This window comes from Taudactylus pleione, unplaced genomic scaffold (genome assembly GCF_031769625.1).
Source record: "Taudactylus pleione unplaced genomic scaffold, aTauple2 ptg000522l, whole genome shotgun sequence".
Classification (NCBI taxonomy): domain Eukaryota; kingdom Metazoa; phylum Chordata; class Amphibia; order Anura; family Myobatrachidae; genus Taudactylus; species Taudactylus pleione.
Window position 1 is genome coordinate 2,246,388 of NW_028284924.1, and position 22,213 is coordinate 2,268,600.

Below are 22,213 nucleotides of genomic sequence, written 5' to 3' on the forward strand. Positions count from 1 at the left end.
CGCTTACCCTCTCCTCCTCTGGGCGAAGAACCCATGCAGGTCAACCGCTATCATTTATCGGCTGAGGAGCGGCAGAAAAGGCAGAGGCAGAACCTCTGTATGTACTGCGGATCTCCTCAACATTTAGTTAAAACTTGTCCCATTCGTCCGGGAAACGCCTCCTCCTAACTTATGAAAGAGAGGTTAAGTTAGGAGTTGCCATTGAATCACAAAGGAAGTCTGATTCCACCATCCAGGCTCATTTAAAGTGTCCTCGAGGTTCCAAAGCTGTATTAACTCTCCTGGATTCCGGAGCGGCAGAGAACTTTGTCACTACTGAATTTGTCCAGAAGCATCAAATCCCCATGGAAGCGTTGCCTCGAGTCATCACTTTAACTACCATCGATGGTAGTCGCATTTCTAGTGGAACCATCACCCATCGTACAACACCACTTAAACTTACCATTGGGGTGCTCCATTCCGAACAACTATCCTTCCTAGTGATTCCCAAAGCCTCTCATTCTTTAGTCCTCGGTTTACCCTGGCTACAGAGACATTCACCTCAAATCGATTGGACCACCATGCAAATAATCTCCTGGGGTTCCAATTGCTTCAAAGGTTGCCTTCAGCGGGTAATACCTATCAGATCTTCCGTTGTACGGGATTCTACAGACCTGCCCAAAGCCTACGATGGGTTTCAGGACGTCTTTAGCAAACAGAGCGCAGACCTGTTACCTCCCCATCGTGATTTGGACTGTCCCATAGATCTGATTCCCGGGAAGAATCCTCCTAGAGGCCGAACCTACCCTCTATCTCTCCCCGAGACTCAGTCCATGTCGGAGAACATTACGGAAAACTTAAATAAAGGCTTCATTCGACCTTCCACGTCTCCAGCAGGGGCTGGATTTTTCTTCGTAAAAAAGAAAGATGGTGGCTTGCGCCCTGTATTGACTACCGGGGTCTTAATGAAATAACTATTAAGAATCGCTACCCTCTTCCTCTCATTACAGAGTTATTTGATAGAGTCAAGGGAGCCACAGTTTTTTCCAAACTCGACCTAAGAGGAGCCTAAAATTTAATTCGTATCCGTCCAGGCGATGAATGGAAAACGGCGTTCAACACCAGGGATGGGCACTACGAGTATCTCGTTATGCCCTTCGGCCTCTGTAATGCTCCGGCCGTCTTCCAGTTTTTCGTCAATGAAATCTTCCGGGACCTCTTGTACAAGTGTGTGGTCGTTTACTTAGACGACATTTTGATTTTTTCTCAAGACCTCCAAACTCATCGAGACCAGGTCAAACAAGTCCTTCTGAGGTTGCGGTCCAATCAACTGTTTTGCAAATTAGAGAAGTGTCTGTTTGAGGTCTCAAGTGTACCATTCCTGGGATACATTATCTCCGGAACAGGCCTTCAAATGGATTCGTCAAAACTACAAGCCATTCTTGATTGGTCTCTTCCTTCTTCCTTAAAATCCATACAAAGATTCCTAGGATTTGCCAACTACTATCGCAAGTTTGTAAAAGGTTTCTCGACTCTGGTAGCTCCGATTACAGCCCTCACCCGCAAGGGAGCAGATCCAACTATATGGCCCGTCGAAGCTACCTCTGCATTTCAACTTCTTAAGCAAGCCTTCATCTCCGCTCCCATCTTAAAGCAACCAGACTCCACCCGGCCCTTTATCCTGGAGGTGGACGCATCCTCTGAAGGTGTCGGTGCAGTGCTCTCCCAGCGATTTAAAGATGAAAAACTTCATCCCTGTGGTTTCTTTTCCCGGAAGTTTTTACCTGCAGAGAAGAACTACACCATTGGAGATCAAGAGTTACTCGCCATGAAACTAGCCCTCGAAGAATGGCGATATCTTCTAGAAGGAGCTCATTACCCCATTACCATTTTTACTGACCATAAGAACCTCCTTTATCTTAAATCTGCAAATTGCTTGAACCCTCGTCAAGCCCGGTGGGCAATGTTTTTCTCCAGATTTAACATCAAAGTCTCCTATCGCCCCGGTTCACAAAACCTCAAAGCCGACGCACTCTCCCGTTCCATGACGAGCAACCCTGATCTACCCATGGAACAGCCCCAACCAATCTTGAATTCAGCTTTCTTCGCCTCTACCCAATTATCTTCTATACCCCCGGTTGGGAAGACTTTCGTCGCTCCGGAACTCCACAAGAGGTTACTGCATTGGGCTCATGCTTCCCGGTTCTCTGGTCACCTGGGTATGGATAAAACCCTAGAATTTATCCAGCGGTCCTATTGGTGGTCTTTGATGAAAAAGGACGTCAGGTCTTATGTGTCTTCATGCATCAAATGTGCCCAACACAAGATACCTCGGCGGGTTCCACACGGTCAACTCCAACCTCTTGCAATTCCATCTAAGCCATGGACTCACCTATCTATGGATTTCATCTCTGATCTTCCTCCATCTCGGGGCCACAACACAATTTGGGTTATCGTGGATCGTTTTTCTAAAATGGCTCATTTCGTACCACTTACTGGGCTTCCGTCTGCACCTCTACTCGCCCAGAGCTTTATAAAAGAGATCTTCAAGCTCCACAGCCTTCCTCAAGAGATCATCTCCGACGGGAGTACAGTTCGTAGCGAAGTTCTGGAGGTCACTCTGCTCAGCCCTTCAGGTAAAACTCAAATTTTCTACCGCTTATCATCCCCAGACCAACGGTCAGACCGAAAGGGTCAATCAAGACCTGGACCAGTTCTTGCACACTTTTGTCTCCTCCTCCCAAGATGACTGGATTGAACTTCTTCCTTGGGCCGAATTTGCCCACAATAATCATTATCACACGTCCACCAGCTCAACTCCTTTTTTTACAGTTTTTGGTCAACATCCTCGAGTGCCAGATTTCCCTCTTCTTCCCACATTAGATGAGCCTGCGGCCAAAATGTCCCTTCAACGGTTCTCCAACATCTGGGAAAAGGTTCGCTCCTCTCTGACTAAAACGTCAGCCCGGTACAAGAGATTTGCTGACCGCCAAAGACGAGCGGTTCCAAATTTCCGACCTGGGGATATGGTCTGGCTCTCTACCCGAAACCTAAGACTCCGAGTACCCTCGATGAAATTTGTTCCGCGATTCATTGGTCCATTCCCAATCATCAAAGTCTTGAATCCTGTGGCTTACAGGTTAAAGCTTCCTCCATTTCTTCGCATTCCAATTTCTTTCCATATTTCTCTTTTAAAACCACTAGTCTTAAACCGATTTCAGAAGGTCCTGCCTAAAGCTTCTAGTGTTCAAACACAGCAGGGAGAGGAGTTCGAAGTTGACAGAATCTTAGATTCCCGTTGTCGATACAACCGTCTTCAATACCTCATCGACTGGAAGAATTATGGTCCGGAGGAACGAATCTGGATAAATGCCTCCGATGTCCACGCACCCCGTCTGGTCAAAGCGTTCCATGTGAAATTTCCTCATAAACCAAGTAAGTGTCCGGTGGCCACTCTTGAAGAAGGGGGTACTGTCACACGCCGGCCTGGAGACCCCAGAATCAGACCCCGTCGCTTACCTGTGTGGGCGCAGACCCGCGCTGTCTTCCGGCTCCCGCGCTGTACGCTCCTTCCTCTTCTCCCAAGGCAGTCTCCGCTGTTGTCCTCTGGAGGGTCCCGCTGCTGTGCTGCTCCCACGCCGGCTCCTGCTGACCGCTGGTCCCCGCTGATTACCTCCAGGAAGCGCTGTCCTCCAGTCCATGGGCGCGGCCATCTTGGATTGCCCATGTGACCCCACTACCACCAATGAGGAGCCTTCTCCTTCTCTCTCAGCCTGTCAGCTCCCAGTGTCCACTATAAAAGGATCCCCAATGCTCACACAAGTTGCCAGTGCAACTAGTTTCTTAGTTTAGCTAAGCAAGCCTTCCCACTGCGCTCCAGCCGCTCCACGTAGCCGCTCAGCTACCAACGTCTACCCACGGCTATCCAGCCGCTCCACGTAGCCACTCAGCTACCAACGTCTACCCACGGCTAACCAGCCGCTCCACGTAGCCGCTCAGCTACCAACGTCTACCCACGGCTAACCAGCCGCTCCACGTAGCCACTCAGCTACCAACGTCTACCCACGGCTATCCAGCCGCTCCACGTAGCCACTCAGCTACCAACGTCTATCCAGCCGCTCCACGTAGCCGCTCAGCTACCAACGTCTACCCACGGCTAACCAGCCGCTCCACGTAGCCACTCAGCTACCAACGTCTACCCACGGCTATCCAGCCGCTCCACGTAGCCACTCAGCTACCAATGTCTTCCCACGGCTATCCAGGCGCTCCACGTAGCCGCTCAGCTACCAACGTCTACCCACGGCTATCCAGCCGCTCCACGTAGCCGCTCAGCTACCAACGTCTACCCACGGCTATCCAGCCGCTCCACGTAGCCACTCAGCTACCAACGTCTACCCACGGCTATCCAGCCGCTCCACGTAGCCACTCAGCTACCAACGTCTACCCATGGCTATCCAGCCGCTCCACGTAGCCACTCAGCTACCAACGTCTACCCTCGGCTATCCAGCCGCTCCACGTAGCTTCCTAGCTACCTCGTTACTGCCGCATTCCTCAAATTCCTGTCAGTTCGCTGCACCCTCTCATGCGGAGAAACTTCATTAAGCCAAGTCTCCTCCAGCGAGCGTCTGCGCCAAGTAATACAGATCCAAGGGCCAGTCCGGGAACACAGCGCCTAAATTCCACGCTTGTGACAATGAGGATACTGGTGTAGCTGGCGCTGAGGAGGAAGTTGGCGAGGAGGATTCTGATGGTGATGTGGTTTGTTTAAATCTGGCTCTGGGGGAGACAGTTGTTGTCCGTGGGATGAAAAAGCCCATCACGGTCATGCCTGGGTAGAAGACCAAACATTCCACCTCTTTGGTCTGGCAATATGTCTATCCAAATCTGGACAACAACTGTCTTGCCATATGTACCATATGTAAAGGTGAAATAAGTAGGGGTAGGGACGTTAACCACTTAGGAACATCCTCCCTTATACGGCACCTGCAGCGCGTTCATAAAAAGTTACTGCCAAGTTCAGAAACTTTGGCTAAGACCGTAAGCAGTCCAGGGACACCTAAATCCCTTTGTCCTGTTGTATCCAAGCGCCTCCAAACCACCGTCAACTCCCTCCTCATCAATTTCCTCCTTAGTCAGGATCAGAAGTAGTCCTGCAGGCCATGTCACTGGCATGACTGACTCTCCTATCCGGGATTCCCCCGGAGGATCCTGCATTGCTACGCCTACTGTTCATCATCCCAGAGTTGAAGTAGGAACACCACTACTTTTACTAAACAATTGACCCTCCAATAGTCCTTAGCAAGGAGGATGAAGTACGACAGCAGTCATCCTGAAGCAAAACGGATAACTGAGGCCTTGACTGCTATGTTGGTGTGTCCGGTATCCGCCATTAGTGCAGTGGGATTTAGACAACTGATGGAGGTAGTGTGGTACCAAATCCCGTCTAGATTCCAGTTCACTAGGCAGGCAATACCGAGACTGTACAGAAACGTCAGAAAAAGTGTCTTCAGTGCCCTAAAAAATGTGGTTGTACCCAATGTCCACTTAACCATGGACATGTGGACAAGTGGAACAGGGCAGACTAAGGACTATATGACTGTGACAGCCCACTGGGTAGATGTATCACCTTATGCAGCAACAACAGCAGTGTCACCAGTAGCAGCATCTCAGAAACAGCAGCTCGTTCCAAGGCAGGCTACGCTGTGTATCACCAGTTTCAGTAAGAGGCACACCGCCGACAACCTCTTAGAGAAACTGTGGGATATCATCGCCAGGTGGCTTACCCCACTTAGACTCTCCTGGGGATTTGTGATATCTGACAATGCCACCAATATTGTGCGGGCATTACATCTGGGCAAATTCCAGCACGTCCCATGTTTTGCTCACACAATAAATTTGATGGTGCAGAATTTTCTGAAAAACGACAGGGGCATGCAGAAGTCAGTTCATACACTGCCAGCTTGAGTCAGGTCATTCCCCTCATCAGGCTTTTGCAGAAGCAGCTGGAGAAAATGAAGGAGGAGCTAATACGGAGCAATTCCGTTCAGCTTGTGGGACTTGTGGATGAAGCCCTTCATTCGCTTTGCCAGGATTCCAGGGTGGTCAATCTGTTGAAATCAGACCACTACATTTTGGCTACCGTCAAAATGTAGTGGATCCTAGGTTTAAAGCCTACGTGGTGTCTCTCTTTCCGGCCGACACAAGCCTGCAGAGGTGCAAAGACCTGCTGGTGAAAACACTGTCAGCTGAAGCGGAACGTGACACGTCAATAGCTCCTGCTTAATTTTCTCCCGCAACTGGGGCTGCCAGGAAACAACTTAGGTATCCTAAGCAACCCGCTGGCGGTGATGCAGGGCAGGCAGGACCAAGTTTGGAAATCTGGTCCGGACTGAAGGACCTGGCAACAATTTCTGACATGTCTACTGTCACTGCATATGATACTGTCACCATTGACAGAATGGTGGAGGATTACATCGGTGACAGCATCCAAGTAGGCATGTCAGACAGTCCATATCTGTACTGGCAGGAGAAAGAGGCAATTTGGAGGCCCCTGTACAAACTGGCTCTATTTTACCTGAGTTGCCCCCCCTCCGGTGTGTACTCCGAAAGAGTGTTTAGTGCAGCCGGGAACCTTGTCAGTGAAAGGCGTAGGAGGTTGCTTCCACAAAATGTGGAGAAGATGATGTTCATCAACTCTTCCAGGGAGACCAGCCACCAGAACGTACAGAGGGACCTGTGGTGGTGGATTCCAGCGGGGACAAATTAATACTCTGTGAGGATGAGGATGTACACAACACTGAAGAGGGTGAGGAATCTGTCACAAACTCACGGGCGGATAGTGGATGCTACCCGTATTCAGGGAACTGGCTAGATCTATTCCTGAGGCGCGGAGTCTAATGTGCCGGCGGTTTTCACCAGGGACCCTCGCAAGAAGGTATGGACTTGGCTGCGTCCGACACACAGGTCGCGGCCCTCAGGTTAGGTTTCCCTATACAGGTGCTGGCAATTGGTCGTTATACAGGAGACTTTGAGCGTAGTCGACTTAGCCGGATCAGAACCAAACGGACGAAGCGGTACCACGGAGCAGACGTAAACGGGTCACAGGGAATAGCCGAGGTCAGAAACAGATATCAACATAGAACCAGGGGTCAGGCAGAATCAGAGTCCCTGGCGCTGAAATGATTGGTTTGTTAAAGTGTGCATGTCCTGTTTATACAACATAAGGGTGGGTGGGAAGGCCCAAGGACAATTCCATCTTGCACCTCTTTTTTTCTTTGCATTATGTACTGTTTGGGGCCTAGTTTTTCAAACTGCCATCCTGTCTGCCACTGCAGTGTCACTCCTAGATGGGTCACGTGTTTGTGCCGCCCACTCGTGTCACTTAGCATAGTCATCCAGCTACCTCGGTGCAACCTTTTGGACATAAAAACAATATTGTGAGGAGTGAGGTGTTCATAGTAGACTGGAAATCAGTGGAAATGAAGGTTATTGAGGTTAATAATTGCATAAGAGCAGAAAAACCCACAAATTCTGTGATTTTAGCTGTTTTTATGCTTTTTTAAAAAAAAAAATACAGATCCAAAACACAAAACCCACAACCCAAAACACAGAAGGGTGGTTTTGGGAAAACCAATCCAGATCCAAAACACGAAGAAAGATCCAGATCCAAAACCAAAACACAAAACACGAAAAGTGGCCGGTGCACACCCCTAGTAACAATACACTGACAGGGAATCGGTATGATTTACCGCCGGACGCATATCCCTTCGGTTGGAATCCCGGCAGCGGCTGCCCAACATAGGTGAAAATCCCGATCGTCCCTAAGGTAAGTATAGACTAACTTAATTCCCTCCCCTAACCCTCTCTTAGGGGTGCCTAACCCTAACCTTCCACCCAGTGCCTAACCCTAATCCCCCCTCTAAGTGCCTAAACCTAACCTCCCGAGGGGGTGCCTAACCCTAAGTCCCCCCCCCGGGAACCCTAAACCTAAGCCTCCCCCCCCCACGGCTGTCCACGCTCGGCGCCCAGCAACCCTTCGATCGGGATGCTGGGCGCCGGTCTCCCGGCGTCGGTAAAATGACAGGTGTCTAGATTTAGAAGCCTGTCATTTAACCCTTGCCAGGATTAAGCAGTTGGGAAGCCGCCTGTCGGGATTAGGACCGCCGGCTTCCCGACTGCATACCACTGACAGTAACCGATGAATGTCAGCGTTGCCCCTCTGTAATGTTATAACTAGAGATGTGCGTGGACACCTGTGTTTTGGTTCTAATTAGAGATGAGCGGTTCGGATTCTGTGGAATCCGAACCGCTCCGAACATAGGGGATCCGAGTCCACCTGAACCCTGTTCGGGTTTTCCCCGCCTGACTCGGATCCCCGTTCGGGGCCGAACGGCGGCCGCCTGATGTCGGATTCTCACTAGAGAATCCGACATCAGGGCTCCTCGAGTGTAGGGCAGACCGCTGTGATAGCGGTCTGCCCTACACAGAACAAACACACAGCCGCCGGCGGCAGCTGTGTGTTTGTTACAGCAGCCAATGAGAGTCACACAGACTCTCATTGGCTGCTGCACGGAGGGAGCCGGCTGGAGCTCACTCATGAGCTCCGTCTTCCGGCTCCCTCCTCGTCGCGTGGCAGCAGAGCGGACGGCGGCTGGAGCGGGGATACAGGTAAGTTGTTTTTTTTATGTGTGTATGGAGGGGCCTACTACTGGGGGGGGGGCATACTACAGGGGGCCTGCTACTGGGGGGGCCTACTAATGGGGAGGCATACTACAGGGGGCCTGCTACTGGGGGGCCTACTACTGGGGGGCATACTACAGGGGGGGGCATACTACAGGGGGCCTGCTACTGGGGGGGCTACTACTGGCGGGCATACTACAGGGGGGGCATACTACAGGGGGCCTGCTACTGGGGGGCCTACTACTGGGGGGCATACTACAGGGGGGGGCATACTACAGGGGGCCTGCTACTGGGGGGGCTACTACTGGAGGGGCATACTACAGGGGGCCTGCTACTGGGGGGCCTACTACTGGGGGGGGCATACTACAGGGGGCCTGCTACTGGGGGGCCTACTACTGGGGGGGCATACTACAGGGGGCCTGCTACTGGGGGGTGTACTACTGGGGGGGCATACTACAGGGGGCCTGCTACTGGGGGGCCTACTACTGCGGGGAATACTACAGGGGGCCTGCTACTGGGGGGCCTACTACCGGGGGGGCATACTACAGGGGGGGCATACTACAGTGGGCCTGCTACTGGGGGCCTACTACTGAGGGGGCATACTACAGGGGGCCTGCTACTGGGGGGCCTACTACTGGGGAGCATGCTACTGGGGGGCCTACTACTGGGGGGGCATACTACTGGGGGGGCATACTACTGGGGGCCTGCTTATGGGGGCATACTACTGGGGGGTCATACTACTGGGGGCCAGCTAATGGGGGGCATACTACTGGGGGCCTGCTTATGGGAGCATACTACTGGGGGGGCTGCTAATGGGGGGCATACTACTGGGGAGGGCATACTACTGGGGGCCTGCTAATGGGGGGCATACTACTGGGTGGCATACTACTACTGGGGGCACTGCATAGGGGGCCCTACTACTAAGGGGACTGCATAGGGGCACCACTACTGGGGGCATTGTGTAAGGGACACCACTGCTGGGGGCATTGTGTAAGGGACACTATTGCTGTGGGCATTGTATAAGTGGCACTACTACTGTGGGCATTGTATAAGGGGCATTACTACTGTGGGCTTTGTGTATAAGGGTCACTACTGTGGGCATTGTGTAAAAAGGGTCACTACTGTGGGCATTGTGTAAAAGGGGCACTACTGTGTGTCGTAACATAAATAAGAGACACTACTTTATGGTGTAATGTGAATCAGGGACACTATGTGTGGTGTAATGTGAATAAGATTGTGCACTGTGACTCCTTGGGCCGTAGCCCACTTTGTAAACAAGTACTGTGATTCTGCTGGCCGTACCCCACTGGGAGGGTGCACTACTTTCATTTCTGCCACTGCTGTGTGGCAATGTGTCATAGATGTGCTTTATACTGTGGTGTCTGTGTCGTTGTGCCGCTGCTCTGTCGCTTAGTAACCAGTCAGCTCACTGCAAACTTTGGCCAATAATGTTGAAAACAATATTATAAGCTGTGAGGTGGTCTAAATTGACTGGAAATTAATGTTATTGAGGTTAATAATACTCTAGGAAGAAAAAAAAGACAGATTTATGTGATTTTAACTTTTTTTGTCAATTTTTGTAAAAAAATCCAAATCCAAATCCAAAGCCAGTCACCGCAGTTTGGCAAATCCAAATCCAAAGCCGGACGACGAATTAGAACCAAATCCAAATCCGGCAAAAATGTTCCGGCGCACATCCCTAGTTCTAATTCATCATTAATAAAACAGCTCCAAAAGCTATAAAACAGCTACAGTCATGTCACTTGGACCTGTTTACCTGCAATCCAAAACCCGAGTTCAGTTTTTAAATCCCAGTTCTGAAGTGAATACAGAACCGAACTGGGACTCGATATAAAACCCTTAATTTCAGATGTGTTCATATTTCAATAAAAACAAGGAGGTGTGGCTATTAAAGAACGAGACTGTGCTTGTAAAAAATAAACCATACTGCGCTAATTAAAAGGGAGTGGGGTAACATTGACCTTGGACTATCCCAAAATGGTTTTGCACATCTTTCACCCCCTCTCACACAGGTAGTTTGCTGTCAAATAGCGTTCGGAGTTGTGTTTTTCCTGTGCATTGTAAAAATTATTAGTTGAAAAGTAGAGCAATGTGTTAACTTAAAATTTTTTGTTAAATTGAACAAAACGCCCACCAAATCTTTTTGTATACTAACTGAGGCTTACAGGGCACACATGCACGTGCGTTTGAGTAGCAGAAGAGATCTAGTGACAGTCATGAGGATGTCGAAGATGTTGATTGTGCTGGAAGGTCTCGCACATCAAAAAATGTGGAATTTTTTTTTTAAATTGTTCGAATTGACCTTTGACTCATTACTACAAAAATGTTGTAGTAACATTTCGGGAAAGAATCAGAAGAAAGAGAGGTCAGAGTTGTGGAAAAATGGTTTCATCCTCCAACAGACAACGCACCAGCCCACACAGCTCTCTCTGTGAAGCAGTTTTTGGCCGAGAAACAGATTGTAGAGCTATAGCACCCTCTATACTCGCCAGACCTAGCACTGTGTGACTTCTTTCTTTTCCCTAAAGTAAAATCAGTACTGAGGGGTACCTGTTTTGCCTAAAGTCAAATCAGTACTGAGGGGTACCTGTTTTGCATCAGTCACTGAGGTTAAGAAGAAAATGACGGCGCTTTAGGATCAGCTGACAGATAATGAGCTACAGCGCGACTCTGACCAATGGAAAATAAGAATGCAGCGGTGTGTGGACACAGAAGGGGAGTACATAGAAAGGAAATGGAGTTATAATGTACTTAATATAATTAAATATAAATTATAGCATCAGTCTCGTTATTTAATAGCGACACCTCGTAATAGTGAGCTTCCAGAATTGGACTAAAATTATGGGTTATAAGGAAAAACTCCCTGTTTGCACCCATACAAAGGGATCCTTCTGACTCAGAATCAGCCCTCAGGCATACAGATGGTGTGCAGATCTGGTCCAAGTGTTCAAAGTGGGTCCAGGTCCATTTGTGATGTCTGGACAGTATACAGGTCTGGTCCAAGTGTGAAGAAGGAGTTCCAGGGTCCTGCCCCGGTGTTCAGAGAGAGGTTGGAAACATTCCCATTGTCTACACAGAGTCCTGACTAGTTGTCCCATGCTTTGCTAGTACATCTACTCTTTGGCTTAGTGGAATATATATTGTTTGCAGACAGCCCCAAAATATTAAGATTCCTTATTGTCGCAATTCGTGTCAATTAGGAATCGTTAATCATCTGAATGTGTTATTACTAGGGGTGTGCACCGGCCACTTTTCGTGTTTTGTGTTTTGGTTTTGGATCTGGATCTTTCTTCGTGTTTTGGATCTGGATTGGTTTTGCCAAAACCACCCTTCCGTGTTTTGGGTTCTGGGTTTTGTGTTTTGGATCTGTATTTTTTTGAAAAAAAGCATAAAAACAGCTAAAATCACAGAATTTGTAGGTTTTTCTGCTCCTATGCTATTATTAACCTCAATAACCTTAATTTCCACTCATTTCCAGTCTATTCTGAACACCTCACACCTCACAATAGTGTTTTTATGTCCAAAAGGTTGCACCGAGGTAGCTGGATGACTATGCTAAGCGACACGAGTGGGCGGCACAAACACGTGACCCATCTAGGAGTGACACTGCAGTGGCAGGCAGGATGGCAGTTAGAAAAACTAGGCCCCAAACTGTACATAATGCAAAGAAAAAAAGAGGTGCAAGATGGAATTGTCCTTGGGCCCTCCCACCCACCCTTATGTTGTATAAACAGGACATGCACACTTTAACAAATCAATCATTTCAGCGCCAGGGTCTGCCACACAACTGTGGCTGAAATGATTGGTTCGTTTGGGCCCCCACAAAACAAGCTGGCAATTAATGTGTCCCTGCACAAACTGGCTCTACGGAGGCAAGATGTCATCCTCATCCTCCTCATCCACCGATTCCTCACCCTCTTCAGTGTGTACATCCTCATCCTCACAAAGTATTAACTCGTCCCCACTTGAATCCACCACCACAGGTCCCTCTGTACCTTCTGGAGGCTGGTCTCCCTGGAAGAGCTGATAATTCATTTTGATGAACATCATCTTCTCCACATTCTGTGGAAGCAACCTCCTACGCCTTTCGCTGACAAGGTTCCCGGCTGCACTAAACACTCTTTCGGAGTACACACTGGAGGGGGGGCAACTCAGGTAAAATAGAGCCAGTTTGTACAGGGGCCTCCAAATTGCCTCTTTTTCCTGCCAGTACAGGTATGGACTGTCTGACATGCCTACTTGGATGCTGTCACCGATGTAATCCTCCACCATTCTGTCAATGGTGACAGTATCATATGCAGTGACAGTAGACATGTCAGAAATTGTTGCCAGGTCCTTCAGTCCGGACCAGATGTCCAAACTTGGTCCTGCCTGCCCTGCATCACCGCCAGCGGGTTGCTTAGGATACCTAAGTTTTTTCCTGGCAGCCCCAGTTGCGGGAGAAAATGAAGAAGGAGCCGTTGACGTGTCACGTTCCGCTTCAGCTGACAGTGTGTTCACCAGCAGGTCTTTGCACCTCTGCAGGCTTGTGTCGGCCGGAAAGAGAGACACCACATAGGCTTTAAACCTAGGATCGAGCACGGTGGCCAAAATGTAGTGGTCTGATTTCAACAGATTGACCACCCTGGAATCCTGGCAAAGCGAATGAAGGGCTTCATCCACAAGTCCCACATGCCGAGCGGAATCGCTCCGTCTTAGCTCCTCCTTCACTTTCTCCAGCTGCTTCTGCAAAAGCCTGATGAGGGGAATGACCTGACTCAAGCTGGCAGTGTCTGAACTGACTTCACGTGTGGCAAGTTCGAAGGGCTGAAGAACCTTGCACAACACGGAAATCATTCTCCACTGCGCTTGAGTCAGGTGCATACCCCCTCCTTTGCCTATGTCATAGGTGGATGTATAGGCTTGTATGGCCTTTTGCTGCTCCTCCATCCTCTGAAGCATATAGAGGGTTGAGTTCCACCGCGTCACAACCTCTTGCTTCAGGTGATGGCGGGGCAGGTTCAAGAGTGTTTGCTGGCGCTCCAGTCTTCGGCACGCAGTCGCTGAATGGCGAAAGTGGCCAGAAATTTTTCGGGCCACCCAAAGCGTCTCCTGCACGCCCCTGTCGCTTTTCAGAAAATTCTGCACCACCAAGTTTATTGTGTGAGCAAAACATGGGACGTGCTGGAATTTGCCCAGATGTAATGCCCGCACAATATTGGTGGCGTTGTCAGATATCACAAATCCCCAGGAGAGTCTAAGTGGGGTAAGCCACTGGGCGATGATTTCCCTCAGTTTCTCTAAGAGGTTGTCGGCGGTGTGCCTCTTACTGAAACCGGTGATACACAGCGTAGCCTGCCTTGTAACGAGCTGGCGTTTCTGAGATGCTGCTACTGGTGACGCTGCTGCTGTTGCTGCGTAAGGTGATACATCTACCCAGTGGGCTGTCACAGTCATATAGTCCTTAGTCTGCCCTGTTCCACTTGTCCACATGTCCGTGGTTAAGTGGACATTGTGTACAACGGCATTTTTCAGGACACTGAGGACACTTTTTCTGACGTTTCTGTACAGTCTCGGTATCGCCTGCCTAGTGAAGTGGAATCTAGACGGGATTTGGAACCGGGGACACACTACCTCCATCAATTGTCTAAATCCCACTGCACTAATGGCGGATACCGGACGCACGTCTAACACCAACATAGCAGTCAAGGCCTCAGTTATACGTTTTGCTTCAGGATGACTGCTGTCGTACTTCATCCTCCTCGCTAAGGACTGTTGGAGGGTCAATTGTTTAGTAAAAGTAGTGGTGTTCCTACTTCCTCTCTGGGATGATGAACGACTCCCAGCAGCAGCAACAGCAGCAGCGGCAGCAGTAGGCGTAGCAATGCAGGATCCTCCGGAGGAATCCCGGATAGGAGAGTCAGTCATGCCAGTGATATGGCCTGCAGGACTACTTCCGATCCTGACTAAGGAGGAAATTGACGAGGAGGGAGTTGACGGTGTGGTTTGCAGGCGCTTGGATACAACAGGACAACGGGATTTAGGTGTCCCTGGACTGCTTACGGTCTGAGCCAAAGTTTCTGAACTTGACAGTAACTTTTTATGAACGCGCTGCAGGTGCCGTATAAGGGAGGATGTTCCTAGGTGGTTGACGTCCCTACCCCTACTTATTTCACCTTTACATATGGTACATATGGCAAGACAGTTGTTGTCCGGATTTGGATAGAAATATTGCCAGACCAAAGAGGTGGAATGTTTGGTCTTCTGCCCAGGCATGACCGTGATGGGCTTTTTCATCCCACGGACAACAACTGTCTCCCCCGGAGCCTGATTTAAACAAACCACATCACCATCAGAATCCTCCTCGCCAACTTCCTCCTCAGCGCCAGCTACACCAGTATCCTCATCCTGTTGTACTTCAACAGTGACATCTTCAATTTGCATATCAGCAAGTGGACTGTGGGTGCTCCTTTCAGCACTTGCAGGGGGCGTGCAAATGGTGGAAAGAGCCACCTCTTCCCGTCCAGTGCTGGGAAGGTCAGGCATCGCAACCACCACCACACTTGGACTCTCTTTGGGGATTTGTGATATCTTCTTAGAAAGCACAGTTCTTCGCTGTGCTTTTGCCAGCTTAACTCTTTTGATTTTTTTAGTGGGAGGAGTGCTTCCATCGTCATGTGAAGCTGAACCACTAGTCATGAACATACTAGGGATCGACCTTAGCCGTTCCTTGCCACTCCGTGTCGTAAATGGCATATTGGCAAGTTTACGTTTCTCTTCAGCTGATTTAAATGTCTTTTTCAAGGTCATTTTCCTGAACTTTGCCATTTGGGATTGTATGTGCCCTCTACTATGACATTGGGCATCGGCCTTGGCAGACGACGTTGATGGCATGTTATTGTCTATGTCATGACTAGTGGCAGCAGCTTCAGCACTAGGAGGAAGTGGTTCTTGATCTTTCTCTATTTTATTTTTATCGGAGAAAGTTTGGTCCTCCATTTATGTTATATCGATTTGATATATACGTGCGGCTAAACACAGAAAATAAATTTTTTTTTGGTTCGGACTGGAGTGTACTTTGTGGGTTACAGCACCCTTTAACGGTCAAGCCAGCCGGCCCTTTACTTATGACACAGGCGCACTCTTGGCACTACTTTGTTGATGCACGTGCGGCTACTGCGCACACAATTCACAAACACAGAAAATAATTTTTTTTTGGTTTGGACTGGAGTGTACTTTGGGGGTTACAGCACCCTTTAATGGTCAAGCCAGCCGGCCCTTTACTTATGACACAGGCGCACTCTTGGCACTACTTTGTTGATGCACGTGCGGCTACTGCGCACACAATTCACAAACACAGAAAATAATTTTTTTTTGGTTTGGACTGGAGTGTACTTTGGGGGTTACAGCACCCTTTAACGGTCAAGCCAGCCGGCCCTTTACTTATGACACAGGCGCACGCTTGGCACTACTTTGTTGATGCACGTGCGGCTACTGCGCACACAATTCACACAGAAAATAATTTTTTTTTGGTTTGGACTGGAGTGTACTTTCGGGGGTTACAGCACCCTTTAACGGTCAAGCCAGCCGGCCCTTTACTTATGACACAGGCGCACGCTTGGCACTACTTTGTTGATGCACGTGCGGCTACTGCGCACACAATTCACAAACACAGAAAATAATTTTTTTTTAGGTTTGGACTGGAGTGTACTTTCGGGGGTTACAGCACCCTTAACGGTCAAGCCAGCCGGCCCTTTACTTATGACACAGGCGCACGCTTGGCACTACTTTGTTGATGCACGTGCGGCTACTGCGCACACAATTCACAAACACAGAAAATAATTTTTTTTTTGGTTTGGACTGGAGTGTACTTTCGGGGGTTACAGCACCCTTAACGGTCAAGCCAGCCGGCCCTTTACTTATGACACAGGCGCACGCTTGGCACTACTTTGTTGATGCACGTGCGGCTACTGCGCACACAATTCACAAACACAGAAAATAATTTTTTTTTTGGTTTGGACTGGAGTGTACTTTCGGGAGTTACAGCACCCTTAACGGTCAAGCCAGCCGGCCCTTTACTTATGACACAGGCGCACGCTTGGCACTACTTTGTTGATGCACGTGCGGCTACTGCGCACACAATTCACAAACACAGAAAATAATTTTTTTTTGGTTTGGACTGGAGTGTACTTTCAGGGGTTACAGCACCCTTTAACGGTCAAGCCAGCCGGCCCTTTACTTATGACACAGGCGCACTCTTGGCACTACTTTGTTGATGCACGTGCGGCTACTGCGCACACAATTCACAAACACAGAAAATAATTTTTTTTTAGGTTTGGACTGGAGTGTACTTTCGGGGGTTACAGCACCCTTAACGGTCAAGCCAGCCGGCCCTTTACTTATGACACAGGCGCACGCTTGGCACTACTTTGTTGATGCACGTGCGGCTACTGCGCACACAATTCACAAACACAGAAAATAATTTTTTTTTTGGTTTGGACTGGAGTGTACTTTCGGGGGTTACAGCACCCTTAACGGTCAAGCCAGCCGGCCCTTTACTTATGACACAGGCGCACGCTTGGCACTACTTTGTTGATGCACGTGCGGCTACTGCGCACACAATTCACAAACACAGAAAATAATTTTTTTTTTGGTTTGGACTGGAGTGTACTTTCGGGAGTTACAGCACCCTTAACGGTCAAGCCAGCCGGCCCTTTACTTATGACACAGGCGCACGCTTGGCACTACTTTGTTGATGCACGTGCGGCTACTGCGCACACAATTCACAAACACAGAAAATAATTTTTTTTTGGTTTGGACTGGAGTGTACTTTCAGGGGTTACAGCACCCTTTAACGGTCAAGCCAGCCGGCCCTTTACTTATGACACAGGCGCACTCTTGGCACTACTTTGTTGATGCACGTGCGGCTACTGCGCACACAATTCACAAACACAGAAAATAATTTTTTTTTAGGTTTGGACTGGAGTGTACTTTCGGGGGTTACAGCACCCTTAACGGTCAAGCCAGCCGGCCCTTTACTTATGACACAGGCGCACGCTTGGCACTACTTTGTTGATGCACGTGCGGCTACTGCGCACACAATTCACAAACACAGAAAATAATTTTTTTTTTGGTTTGGACTGGAGTGTACTTTCGGGAGTTACAGCACCCTTAACGGTCAAGCCAGCCGGCCCTTTACTTATGACACAGGCGCACGCTTGGCACTACTTTGTTGATGCACGTGCGGCTACTGCGCACACAATTCACAAACACAGAAAATAATTTTTTTTTGGTTTGGACTGGAGTGTACTTTCAGGGGTTACAGCACCCTTTAACGGTCAAGCCAGCCGGCCCTTTACTTATGACACAGGCGCACTCTTGGCACTACTTTGTTGATGCACGTGCGGCTACTGCGCACACAATTCACAAACACAGAAAATAATTTTTTTTTAGGTTTGGACTGGAGTGTACTTTCGGGGGTTACAGCACCCTTAACGGTCAAGCCAGCCGGCCCTTTACTTATGACACAGGCGCACGCTTGGCACTACTTTGTTGATGCACGTGCGGCTACTGCGCACACAATTCACAAACACAGAAAATAATTTTTTTTTTGGTTTGGACTGGAGTGTACTTTCGGGAGTTACAGCACCCTTAACGGTCAAGCCAGCCGGCCCTTTACTTATGACACAGGCGCACGCTTGGCACTACTTTGTTGATGCACGTGCGGCTACTGCGCACACAATTCACAAACACAGAAAATAATTTTTTTTTTGGTTTGGACTGGAGTGTACTTTCGGGGGTTACAGCACCCTTAACGGTCAAGCCAGCCGGCCCTTTACTTATGACACAGGCGCACGCTTGGCACTACTTTGTTGATGCACGTGCGGCTACTGCGCACACAATTCACAAACACAGAAAATAATTTTTTTTTTGGTTTGGACTGGAGTGTACTTTCGGGGGTTACAGCACCCTTAACGGTCAAGCCAGCCGGCCCTTTACTTATGACACAGGCGAACGCTTGACACTACTTTGTTGATGCACGTGCGGCTACTGCGCACACAATTCACAAACACAGAAAATAATTTTTTTTTGGTTTGGACTGGAGTGTACTTTCAGGGGTTACAGCACCCTTTAACGGTCAAGCCAGCCGGCCCTTTACTTATGACACAGGCGCACGCTTGGCACTACTTTGTTGATGCACGTGCGGCTACTGCGCACACAATTCACAAACACAGAAAATAATTTTTTTTTGGTTTGGACTGGAGTGTACTTTCGGGGGTTACAGCACCCTTTAACGGTCAAGCCAGCCGGCCCTTTACTTATGACACAGGGGCACTCTTGGCACTACTTTGTTGATGCACGTGCGGCTACTGCGCACACAATTCACAAACACAGAAAATAATTTTTTTTTAGGTTTGGACTGGAGTGTACTTTCGGGGGTTACAGCACCCTTAACGGTCAAGCCAGCCGGCCCTTTACTTATGACACAGGCGCACGCTTGGCACTACTTTGTTGATGCACGTGCGGCTACTGCGCACACAATTAACAAACACAGAAAATAATTTTTTTTTGGTTTGGACTGGAGTGTACTTTCGGGGGTTACAGCACCCTTTAACGGTCAAGCCAGCCGGCCCTTTACTTATGACACAGGCGCACGCTTGGCACTACTTTGTTGATGCACGTGCGGCTACTGCGCACACAATTCACAAACACAGAAAATAATTTTTTTTTAGGTTTGGACTGGAGTGTACTTTCGGGGGTTACAGCACCCTTAACGGTCAAGCCAGCCGGCCCTTTACTTATGACACAGGCGCACGCTTGGCACTACTTTGTTGATGCACGTGCGGCTACTGCGCACACAATTCACAAACACAGAAAATAATTTTTTTTTAGGTTTGGACTGGAGTGTACTTTCGGGGGTTACAGCACCCTTAACGGTCAAGCCAGCCGGCCCTTTACTTATGACACAGGCGCACGCTTGGCACTACTTTGTTGATGCACGTGCGGCTACTGCGCACACAATTCACAAACACAGAAAATATATTATTTTTTTAGCACTTGGGGGGAGCACCCCTGATGGACAGAGCACCCCCTGGACAACACTACAGCACCCCTTTAGGACTGGGACACTGCACAGGACTTTGGAACTGACTGCACAACACAGTCCAGCCAGCCCCTATGGACTTTGAAGTAGTGGACACAGCCCCTATTAACAACAGCAGCACAGCACAACACAGCCAGCCCCTATGGACTTTGAAGTAGTGGACAACAGCAGCACTACACTACACTACACTACACAGCACTAACTCCCACCCTCCCTCTTCACTGTCCACAGCCGAGTGAGAAAATGGCGCCGACGCGGGTACCTTATATAGGATCCAAAACCCGCGAGACTCGGAAGGCGGGATGATGACGTTTTGCCTCGATGTCAGATCCGAGTCAGGCGGGAAAAGTCGAGCCTGACTCGGATCGGACTCGGATCGGGGGGGCTCGGGGGGGTTCGGATTTCAGAAATCCGAACCCGCTCACCCCTAGTTATTACTGAGTAGCCAGAACAGGGGCTCCGATAGCAGGTCCATCCCAGCGATAGCACTGCAATCACATTACTTCCTGCTTTGCCCCCTCATGTGCAGACGGAAGGCGCAAGCTGGAACCACCGGGAAGGGATTCTTTGGATCCCTATCCCGAAAAAAACTGATGCAAGGTAAGCCCAGAGGCTACTATAGGATCACTTTCTTGAAAAAATGTCTACTTTGGCGCTTCTCTGGATAACATGTAGTCTTCGGTCCATTTCATCTAACATAAAACAAAACAAATAGAGAGACAAAAAACATTGGGCTTGATACAGCAGTGTACGCTAGTCAGTGGTGTAACTAGGGCAGGTCAGCCGGGCGCTGTGGGACTGGTGGTGCGCGTGGGGGGGGTGGATTGGGCGCCGCCAGTCACGGTCCAGGTCCACATGCAACTTTGCAATTGCGATCCTTGCAGAATCAGGCCCATAGTGTAGTACATTAGGGCCAAATCACCCTTGTGAATATTCAAACAGTGGATAAGGATATTGGTGCCCGTCAGCCTTTATTAGGAAAGAGAAAGCCGTCCTCCTTTAAAAAGTTCCTTACTGGGTGTCTTCTTGACAGTAGGCACATCAATGATATTCCTCATCTTCTTCTATATAACACCACTCCATAAAGATATATTCATATGCAACACTGTACAGCTTAAAATTAAATATTTATTCACAATTTCTATGTATATATTTAAAAATATAACATAAAACATTAGCCATCCACATGACCACACAGGCCCCATCCATGTAGAAGCCATATCAAACAATCAAATGTTGTTTTTTTTATGTGCCTGTACAACTATCACTATGTACTATAGATGAAGATGGCGTTAGTGACCAGAGCCAAGCTCTGGAATGCTTTTAATTTTGGAGCTTGGTAAATGGGGCAGCACAGTAATCCGCATGGAAACCTATGGGGGCTGTGACTGCTGTTGGAAATGGAGGAACTATGTAAGATATGGGAGAGCTCCGCTCAGGTTGATTGCTCCCCCCACTGGCATAGGAGCAGCCTCCCAGTGCAGCCCAGCACACAGCAGCGTGTGCTGGCTGCTGTGAGTTAAGAGGGAGGGGGTAGCAGTGCCAGACCCGGTCCCCGCCAGGCCCCTCCAGCAAGCCCAGGCCCAGGCAATTAGTAACTGCCCCCCTCTCGGTGCCCCTGCCGCCGCCACCCACCTACATCTCCTCTCAAGGCAACTCCCAGAGAGGAACATCGCAATGTCGGCACGTATGCCACACACTGCGGAACCACCCTTTTGCCTACGCGATGACATACAGATATTATCAGTATCTGTGAATGTTTAGTCTCAGAACTGCGACCACTGGACTAGACTGGTTATTGCTGGAGTAAGTGAAGTAAGGTTCACTTACTCCAGGAATAACCAGTGGCTCTTCCACAATCAGTTCTACCTTCAGGATAAACTTGGCAGGAAGAAGAACGGCTAAATACTAGGCTGAAAGGCTGGTATACTACCAGTGGCGGAACTCCCGGAGACAATGGAGTCAGTTGCCGCCGGGCGCCCAGCCCTGAAGGGGGCATCTGGCTCCATTGTCTCCAGGGTCCCAGCCTTTCCACCTCCTTCCACCGCATCTACTAACCTACCCCTATACCGCTACCGCCGGCTTCACTTCACTGTCAATAAAAGAAAGCCAGAGAGAGGAGCCGCTGAGCTGAGCGCCAATCAGCATCAGCGGCGCTCCTCGTCCGGCTCCACTACACACTCTACATGCTCTCGGCGGGCCGCGGACGTCACCACGCATCATGTGACCGCCCGCGACCTACCCTGGCTGTGCCTGCCCCGTGCTCCTCTGAAGAGCCGCCCGACACTGCAGACAGAGTGTAGACGGAATCGGACCGTAGTCGTGGAGATAAGACTTAAGCTGGCCACACATCTAAAGATTATCTGTCCAACCAGCCAACTAGTTGATTGGTTGGAATGAAAATCTGGTAAGGAATACAATCAGCAATTTGCTCCCAAAAGCTGGAAAATG

General features: G+C 49.3%; 1 protein-coding gene across 1 annotated transcript in view; it reads right to left on the reverse strand.

Moving 5' to 3' along the window:
- The window catches only part of LOC148501281 (uncharacterized), a 161,408-nt gene that overhangs the window by 138,117 nt on the left and 1,078 nt on the right, over window positions 1-22,213 (reverse strand). The window contains exons 3-4 of the mRNA XM_088450737.1: window positions 21,593-21,643; window positions 20,411-20,454 (exon numbers count right to left, since the gene is read on the reverse strand). Of these exons, the coding sequence (XP_088306863.1) occupies window positions 20,411-20,454; window positions 21,593-21,643 (95 nt within the window). The remainder of the gene's footprint in view (window positions 1-20,410; window positions 20,455-21,592; window positions 21,644-22,213) is intronic.